The sequence below is a fragment of the Pseudophryne corroboree genome, chromosome 10 (genome assembly GCF_028390025.1).
Source record: "Pseudophryne corroboree isolate aPseCor3 chromosome 10, aPseCor3.hap2, whole genome shotgun sequence".
NCBI lineage: Eukaryota > Metazoa > Chordata > Amphibia > Anura > Myobatrachidae > Pseudophryne > Pseudophryne corroboree.
This window is the reverse complement of record NC_086453.1, coordinates 92847842-92857435: the sequence shown is the minus strand read 5'-3', so window position 1 is coordinate 92857435 and position 9594 is coordinate 92847842. Positions and strand designations below refer to the sequence as shown.

The window sequence follows — 9594 nt, the reverse complement described above, 5'->3', positions numbered from 1 at the left end:
CAAACATCAATTCTAAGCACCTAAAAATCTGTCACGCTGACAAATATGGCTTTTATTTTTGTGCAAGTTTTGTTTTTTATAAATTATGTTAAGTGCATTATTTAATGTTTTAAATACTACAAAATGCAAACAACTGAAATTAACCAAACTTATAAACTACATCAGCAACATCTAAACTACATAAAATGTTACCTTTGTATATCCAAAATATCAGGACCAACATAATGCAGCATACACTTAACATAATTATTTTATTTTTTTATGGAATATCTGTCAAGGTTTAAATTGCTGTCCTGTTGCCCATAGTAATCACAAACCTGAGTTGTGTCTTTTTTTGTAATATGGCAATTAAAGTGTGTTGCAAGTCAAACCTGTTGCATTTTTCAAGATGGTTTTTTTTTTTTTTTGGTTATAAAATTTTCCTTGTTCCCCAAGTGTCTATATGCTTTGCTCAACTTTCAAGGACTAAGATTAACAGAATGCATTAACTAAAATAAAGGACACATTTTTTTAGTTAACAATAATTTATTACTACTGTAATATATTTCGATATCAAAACATCATGGCCACAGGTGAGTATCACAGGCAAAGATGGACCAAGCAGCAAGCAGATGGCATTGACAAAAATGACATAGCAGAACTCAGTACTAGGGAAACTCCAGCTTATGACAAAATAATTTTTTTAACTTCAAAAAATAATATGCTGTAAACACCCTGCCAGACAAATATATTTGGGGAACTGAGAAAGATTCATGAGCCACCACACACACACACACAACAATACACAGCACACTAGGATGAGGAAGATGGCTCTGGTGTACTTGGAAAAAAGCTCACAGGCTACAAATAAAAAATAAAAAAAATAATACATTTCACTAAGAGGGAGTTAGCCATTCTGGCCACACAAGCCTACACAAAAAATACATAGAGACAACATGTAAAACATGGGTGCTTGCCATCTGGAGAGACATCACTTTCTTCTTTTTTTCCCCGCCTGATGCTGTTCTTCTTGGCTTGGTCTGCGGAGCGACCTTCGTGGGCCCTGCCCAGTGGGATCTTCCTGGGCAGGGGCAGGGGAGGGAGCCGATGTGGCTGGCTCTCAGCCACTGTGGGCAAGGGAGACAGCGATGGCCTGGAGACCTTGCAAGATGTTATTTGCAAGGCTTTGGAATGAGGAGGCAAGTTGATCTTGTCCCTGCCTGATCTCTGCCAGACCTTGGCAGAGTTGTGTCACACCTTGCTCCACACTGGTTCTGTGCTCAGTGAGCCGGTCAGCTATCTGGCTTACCTCCCGGATCATCCTGTCCTGAAATGCATTTAGGCTCTCACCATACCTAGCAATTTCAAGCAGGATCTCCGGGATAGCAGAGGGTTGGGTGGGGAGGCCAGTTGGAACCTGGATAGGTGGGATTTGGGGTCCCACACTACCCGAGACTCTAGGTACCTCCACCTCAGCCTCAGCCACATAACCCTCCTGTGACTCGACCTGATCACCCCCCTGTGCTGTGTTATGTGCAAAGCAAATAGAAGAATGTGTGGGAAAAAGAGTAGAAAAAAATAATATGAGACTTTTGTTTAAAAAAAAAAAAATATGTGCCTAAACTTACCTGGCAAGTCATGTGCTGTCAGGTTTTCAGGCAGGTCCGTGTCCATATGAGACACTCCTTGCCCCTCCTCATAACTCACAGAGTCCATCGCTATCTCCTCCAACTCTGTATACTCCACAGCGACAGCTGGTCCTCCACCTGTAGCCCTTGAGGCATTCCACTCCGCAGCCCTCTTGCCCTTCAGGCGGGATTTGAAGTCGGCCAACTACATATGTTTAGAAAAATAGGGGCAAGGTAGAGTATTAATATTTTTGTAACAAATATATAGGACACATGTTCTGCTTTTGTTTGCTATACACAACATCACATGTAACTACCTTTTGAAGACTACTTAGCACAGATAATGGACTGCCAAGATGCACTTACCGTCGTCTAACTTCCTGTGATGTTCTGACGATAGAGCCGACTTCATTCACAGAATGAGTGATGTCCCTCCAGATGCGTTCTTTCGTAGCAGCACCCATGGCCCTCATTCCGAGTTGTTCGCTCGGTATTTTTCATCGCATCGCAGTGAAAATCCGCTTAGTACGCATGCGCAATGTTCGCACTGCGACTGCGCCAAGTAACTTTACTATGAAGAAAGTAATTTTACTCACGGCTTTTTCTTCGCTCCGGCGATCGTAATGTGATTGACAGGAAATGGGTGTTACTGGGCGGAAACACGGCGTTTCAGGGGCGTGTGGCTGAAAACGCTACCGTTTCCGGAAAAAACGCAGGAGTGGCCGGGGAAACGGTGGGAGTGCCTGGGCGAACGCTGGGTGTGTTTGTGACGTCAACCAGGAACGACAAGCACTGAAATGATCGCACAGGCAGAGTAAGTCTGGAGCTACTCTGAAACTGCTAAGTAGTTAGTAATCGCAATATTGCGAATACATCGGTCGCAATTTTAAGAAGCTAAGATTCACTCCCAGTAGGCGGCGGCTTAGCGTGTGTAACTCTGCTAAACTCGCCTTGCGACCGATCAACTCGGAATGAGGGCCCATGTTTTTTGGTCCTCTATGTATTTTTGACATGGCCTGCATGACCAAAACACGCAACTCCCTCTTAGTGAATGCTGGCTGCCTTTTTTTACGTCTTGAAGTAGCCTGTGAGCTTTGGTCCTGTTGCTCCTCACCATCTTCCTCGTCACTAGCAGCTTCTGTATGTTGTTGTTGTGTGGCTAATGATGAATCTCCCTCAGTTTGCCCAGTATGTGTGTCTGGCAGGGTAACCCCACTTAACTGTTGGGATTCAGAAGCTGGAATGTCTCTAGTACTGGGTCCTGCGTCTTCTGAATCCGCAGAGGCGGATTCCAGCATTCGCCGCTGCAAATCTATGCGTTTTTTGGCCAATTCTACCTGCTGCCGCTGCAAGCGGTCCATCTCTGCTGCAAAATCCTCACGAGTAGCCATGTTGGTAATGACATGTCTGTACGCACAGGTGTGTAGGTATTTATAGGTACGTGCGCAGCGTTAATTCACACAGGTGTAAATTATGCTAATAGTGTGACTGATTGTACTGCTTATTTAAGGGCCTGCTGTGCAGCCTGTGTGAGTGGGTGTATGATGACAGTAGCTGGTGTGTTTTGTGAGAGAAGGTGGTCGACGTTTGTACTTTGCAGAGTGAGTATTTTTTGCATTGTCAAGCATACAGATGTCCGTTTATTAGCTTATAGCATGTAGAGCGTAGTGCGTTTTTTTTGCGAAGTTTCGTTTGCGAGGATTCCTACATTAGTCATTTATAAAGGCAAGTATGTTTGGTGGTGCAATGGAGGTGGGTTTGTGTATTTGGGAGGATATCTGTTTGTTATTTAAATGGCTTAGTATGCCATATTTTTTTTTTTTACCCTGTACTTTACAGTGTGTATGTTATATTTGTTATGAAGTTTTTTTGTGCTCTTAACCTCCTTGTGTGTCTCTTGTAGGTCACAGTTATTTGGAGAAACTATACATATTTTCTTTGTGGGCAATTAGCCATTTTCCTTTTTCAAAATATCTGCAGCAAGTGACTTATTGATTTATTGATCAGGTAAGTACCCTATCCCTGTGTTTTTTGCTCTTTGTGGGAATTGTCTATATGTGCTCTTAGCCTCCTTGTGTGTCTCTTGTAGGTGTCATTTATTTGGAGGAATAGTCCAGTTTTGATTTTTGGGCGAGTAGCCATTTTTGATTTGTCTTTTTCAAGCAGCAAGTCACTTGTCCTTTATTGATCAGGTAAGTACCCTATCCCTGTGTTTTTTGCTCTTTGTGGGAATTGTCTATATGTGCTCTTAGCCTCCTTGTGTGTCTCTTGTAGGTGTCATTTATTTGGAGGAATAGTCCAGTTTTGTTTTTTGGGCGAGTAGCCATTTTTTATTTGTCTTTTTCAAGCAGCAAGTCACTTGTCCTTTATTGATCAGGTAAGTACCCTAGCCCTGTGTGTCCTGGAGTATGTGTGTGTTAAAAGTGTGTATCTTATGTTTTTAGTCAAATTTGTTTTTACTTTAATGTTGATTTTTGTGTGTGGCAATTTTTTTAAAAGCTCAAAGTAGGGCTGTTCTTGGCTGTACTAGCTACTAAAGGGACCACTTTTTTAAAGAATTTGGTTAGAATTAGAAAACTCATTTACATTATTCATACTTAGTTGTTAGAATATATATTGTTGGTGTTATTATATGGGTATGTTTGTATTCTTTCAAACTTTTGGAATTGTAATGATAACGTATGTTTGAAACACTTATCAAATTTTTGTTTTCACTTTTGTTTCAAAATTTGAAATTTTGTGCCGTAACTGATTCCAGAAGAAATGTCGTATGCTCCTGGAGTAAGTTAACACCCATACACTTTGACTTTGATTATGGATGACAATGTGTGTTTTGAATTTATGTTTTTTAAAAAATATTCTTACCTTCATTTTAAGTTGGTGATGTCGATTTTTGTGGCTGCTGAAGCCCTCCCACCCCAGCCCACGGAACCACTCCCACCCCAACCGCTGCCAGCCCTCCAACCGCAACCGGCTCCTCATCAACCAAGGCAACGGAAGCGTGCTAGGCCATCAATTTTCCCTACCCGTGTCCTCCTTTTTGGGATGCCTGATGATGTGGTTTTGCCCAGATACAGGCTGCCACCTCATCTAATCCTAGACACTCTCTCCATAATAGAGAGTGATCTGGAACCTTCAATTCGGCATCCTACAGCAATACCACCATTGACACAATTCCTTGCTGTGTTACATTTTGTTGCCACTGGTTCCTTCCAACATGTTGTGGGAGATCTGGTTGGCATGTCGCAGGGCCAGTTCAGTAAGGTCCTGCGGCGTGTCAGCCAGGCATTCCTCAAGCGTGTTAAGCAATTTATTGCTATGCCTTTGGATGTTGGTGCCCTAGATGTGGTGAAGCGGCAATTTGAGGAAGGTGGTAGTCGCTTCCCACATGTTATTGGGGTTGTGGATGGCACACATGTAGCTATTGTGCCACCAAGACATAATGAAGAAATTTATAGAAACAGGAAACTGTTTAATTCTCTGAATGTAATGGTTGTTTGTGGGCCATCCCTCCAGATCCTGTCCCTGAATGCAAAGTTCCCTGGGAACTCCCATGATGCGTATGTAATTAGACAATCAGGGATATGGCAGAGATTAAGATCGAGGCAAGGACAAGACATGTGGTTATTGGGTGAGTTTTTGTCCAATTTTTAAAACACTAATATTTTTACAATATAATTTGATAATTAAAATATTTTCTTCTCATCAAACAGGAGACCGTGGATATCCTTGCACCCCCTGGCTCATGACTCCTTACCGTAAGCCCAGGCCAGGACCACAGACGGCATTTAACTCCGCGCTTACTGCCACTAGACAGCTGGTGGAGCGCACAATTGGTGTCCTTAAAGGACGCTTTCGTGTGCTCCACCGCACTGGTGGCGACATCATGTATTCGCCGGAGATGGCAAGTAAAATAGTGGTCCTGTGCGCTATACTCCATAACATCGCTGTAAGGAGTCGCGTGGAGCTTCCTCAAACAGAGGAATTGCCTGATGAGGAGCCAGGGGTTGGGCGGAGATACGGTGGGGGGAGTGTTTCCCGGAGTGGCAGTCAAGTAAGGGCACACATTGTGGAAGAATATTTCAGGTATAGTTTTACATTTTATTTTTCAAATTGAAAATCTAAAAACAATGTATGTTTCTGTGAATTTTGCTATGATGTCATTAAGGTAGCTATTCAAAGCTCATTGTGTATTTGTTTTGGTGTGTGTGATTATATTCATATTTGTTTATGTAAATATTCAAACATGTTAACCTTACAATGTGTGTTTGTGGTTTTGTTTTTTCCAAGTTGGTTCAAATTTTTAATATTTTTTTTTTCCATTCCTGTTTTCTTGTAATTAACAAACAACATATGTTACTAAATGTTGTTCACTTTGTGACTGTGCAGCTGATTGCTCATACAAAAAGTGGTGAGTACACAGTTTTAGTTTTTATGATCATAAAAGTGTGTGTATGTATAATTGTGCGAATAGGTGACTATTGGCATACACTTCCGCGACTGCATATTTCCGCTCTAGCGAACACCCCTCTACTCTTCACAGCACTGCAGCCAGCAATAGTGTTGTGAATGCACACATAAATAAAGTTTTTTGATATGACACCATATATCTTAGACCAATCACATGCCAACACACACTATAAATATATGCCCAAATAAGGAAAACGCCATTGCCATAATGCGTGCAGCACCTTTCACCAGGCGGGAGCTCCGCGTCATGGTAGCGGTGATGGACCGCCGCGTAGGCCGCGTAGGGCGCTTTATCCCAAATCGGGTTAAGCGCGAGGCCTACGCGGAGGTCCGCCACCTACTGAGGACTCGCGTCCGCAGCAGGCGGACCATCATCCAATTAGAACAGAGATGGAGTGATCTACGCAGGAGGACTCCGGAGCTGTTGGCGGAGATCCGCCAGCAAATCCGGCAAATGCGTGCACGCAGTAAGTTACATTACATAACAGAGATTATTAGCATAAACTGTGCAAATTTACACTAAGTAGTAGTCTGTAATTGCAACACTGACTGAACTAGTTTAATAAATATGACAGTGTGTGTGGTTAGGGCAAACAGTACTGACTGTAGCAAAGTGATTCAAAACAAGTGCATGTTGTACAGAATTAATACACAGGCTTGAAACTGTACCAAATAACTTGATCAGTGGTGTCAATATAATAAGGTGGCTTGAATAGTGATCTGGTGATGTTGCCTATACCAATCAATATGACTCAATGGAATAGATTCAGTAATGAGCATCAAAAATGTTTTGTATAATCAGATTGGTTGCTATGGACAACATCAACAGATTTAAAAAAAAAAATGTTAGCCCTGTGTCTTTTACATGGGACAGAACAGTGTAATTGACAAATGGTGTTTATGAAATTTTACATGCAACACAAAATATAATACATATATCATTATAGGACGACCACAACGGCAAGCTGATGCAGGGAGGCAACATCAGGCCCCTTCTCAGCCCCCCTCCCCTTCTCAACCCCCTTCCCCTTCCCAGTCCCCCTCAGCTTCCCAGTCCCCCTCAGCTTCCCAGTCCCCCTCAGCTTCCCAGTCCCCTCAGCTTCCCAGTCCCCCTCAGCTTCCCAGTCCCCATCAGCTTCCCAGTCCCCATCAGCTTCCCAGTCCACCTCAGCTTCTCAGTCCCCCTCAGCTTCCCAGTCCCCCTCCCCTTCCCAGTCCCCTTCTCAGCCCACCTCTCCTTCTCCTTCTGTGCCCCCTTCTCCTCCTTCCCAGTCCCCTTCTCCTTCTCCTTCCAACTCCCCTTCTCAGCCCCCCTCACCCTCTATTGGCCAAACACTCTCTCCACCCCCCTCACCCTCTCAATCAGACCCACCCGCAGAAATTACATCCCCAATCCCTCCTCCTTCCCCCATCCAGCCTCCTTCCCCCATCCCTCCTCCTTCCCCAATCCCTCCTCTTTCCCCCATCCAGCCTCCTTCCCCCATCCACCCTCTTTCCCCCATCCAGCTGCCTTCCCCACCCAGTGAATGGGCAGAAGAAGCCCCTGATGAAATTAGTGGGATTCAGCATGTTGCAGAGGAAAGTAAGTGTTTTAACATTTTTTTAAAAATGATTACCTACTTACACTTACAATGTCAAAACATGCACTGTTGTACTGTTTAAAATGTGCTACCAAGGAAAAATATTTTTGTTATTATTCATGGTGTACATGTTGCATTTAAATTTTTGTGAGTGTCATTATATGTACAGTGTTTATGTGTGCAATGTTTTGTGTGTCCACTCTAGGTCGACACTCATTAGTTCGACAGGGTTGCCAGGACAACATGGTTTATATGTGCTCAGTTTTCAGGCTAACATTTCTACCTGAGTGGAGTTTAGTATGTTGTTAGTATTTTACACTTGTGCCTGTGTATTCATAATGTTTGCACTTTCAAATCACATGCTTCACTTTGTTAGCCAGCCTAACAACACAATGATTTGTGGTGTGAAAGTTAGACTCACAAAATGCTTATTGGATTTTTCAAAACCTGTTTGACCTTATTTATTAAGGGCGGCTTTCAGGGAGTGTGGGCATGCTAGGATATGTTGTCCTTCTGAAGATGTTGATATGCAGTGTGATGATGCAGGGCCAAACCCCCAAAAATTGCATTCTCTTCACTCCAGATGTGAATGAATGCTAACATGGTGTTACATTTACTAAGATGGTAGTTCTCTTTAACATGGGATGTTGCCCATAGCAACCAATAAGATTATACTTGTAATTTTTTTGTCCACTTTTACAAGATAATATGTATAATTTGATTGGTTGCTATGGTCAACGTCCCATCTTAAATAGAACTCCCATAGTAGTAAATGTACTCCATGGTGTGGTACACTTTCTTGTAAAAAACAAAAAAACATTGCTGAGCAGGCTTGTGTGTTGTTCTGCTACTGATTTAACCTTAAAACAGCCATGATGTAGTCACTTAGGCATTAAAGCAGGCCTGTCCAAACTGCGTCCCTCCAGCTGCTGAGAAACTACACATCCCAGCATGCCCTGACACAGTTTTGCATTCTCTGACCCCAAAACTGTGTCAAGGCATGCTGGTATATGTAGTTTCACAACAGCTGGAGGGCCTCAGTTTGGACAGGCCTGCATTAAAGTGTGCTTTGTGCCCTGCTTGTATAATAGGTAATGTGAGTAAGTTATTAATGTTTTCTTTGACTCTTCTTTTCAGATGCTGCAGTTGGAGATCCCAGCACTTTGCCAGCACTTTTAGGGCGGCTAAAAGCCCATTTAAGGGATGTTATAGCCGACATTGAGGCTATTGAAAATGTCCTATAATTTTCTTTTGTTAATTTTGTTTACATTTTAATTTCTTTATAAAAAAAATAAAAATAACAAAAAAATAAAAATTGTTGGAGTTAAGTGGGTGTTGTGTTTATTTATGCTATAAAGGAACAGCACATTGGCGTGCAGAAATTGGTGACCTTAAACAGTTCACACATCTTACTTAAGATTCAAAACATAAAAATAGAACTCAAAAAATTTAAAATACAAAACCCGTTAGGAGGTTATGGATTCTAAATACATGAAAAGACATTTATTCACACACTACACATATACACAATACTTCAAACATTTGCATTAGAGCGTGAAAAATTCCCATATCTATATTTGACAATTTACCACAACAATGTTTATGGGCAAATATGGCTACCAAGTGTTCTTCTGGTATTCTTTGGAGACTTAATTGTTCAGGACCATTGTCCTAATTGGGTTCGTAATTGAGAAGGGCTTGTGGTCTTTTAACAGAAAGGTGTAATTCCACTGAATAGGAAAAAAACCCCATTGTGGAGCGTTTGTCCGCAAAAGTGTGCACTTTTAACATGGATGTGTAAAACTACTAAAACTTAGTATTTTTACGATGAAGTATGTGTTAATGCGATAGTTTCGCATTGTTGCGATGGTTTCACATTGTTGCGATGGTTTCGCATTGCTGCGATGTCATTTCGCGTACGCCCACTTTGTGTAATA

General features: G+C 42.2%; 1 protein-coding gene across 1 annotated transcript; it reads left to right on the top strand.

The window, feature by feature from the left end:
- Positions 1-5029: 5029 nt before the first annotated feature.
- LOC134965045 (putative nuclease HARBI1) lies at positions 5030-8889 on the top strand. Its single transcript, XM_063941622.1, has 5 exons — positions 5030-5238; positions 5321-5693; positions 5997-6018; positions 7025-7659; positions 8795-8889. The coding sequence occupies exons 1-3, from the start codon at positions 5097-5099 to the stop codon at positions 5998-6000; spliced, it is 519 nt and encodes a 172-aa protein (XP_063797692.1). The 5' UTR covers positions 5030-5096; the 3' UTR covers positions 6001-6018; positions 7025-7659; positions 8795-8889.
- Positions 8890-9594: the final 705 nt, after the last annotated feature.

Bases quoted from the DNA above. Each gene is read 5' to 3' on its own strand.
- LOC134965045 (XM_063941622.1), top strand. From the start codon at position 5,097: ATGGTTGTTTGTGGGCCATCCCTCCAGATCCTGTCCCTGAATGCAAAG. The intron at 5,239-5,320 runs GTGAGTTTTTGT...CTCATCAAACAG, and splicing joins ACAAGACATGTGGTTATTGG to GAGACCGTGGATATCCTTGC.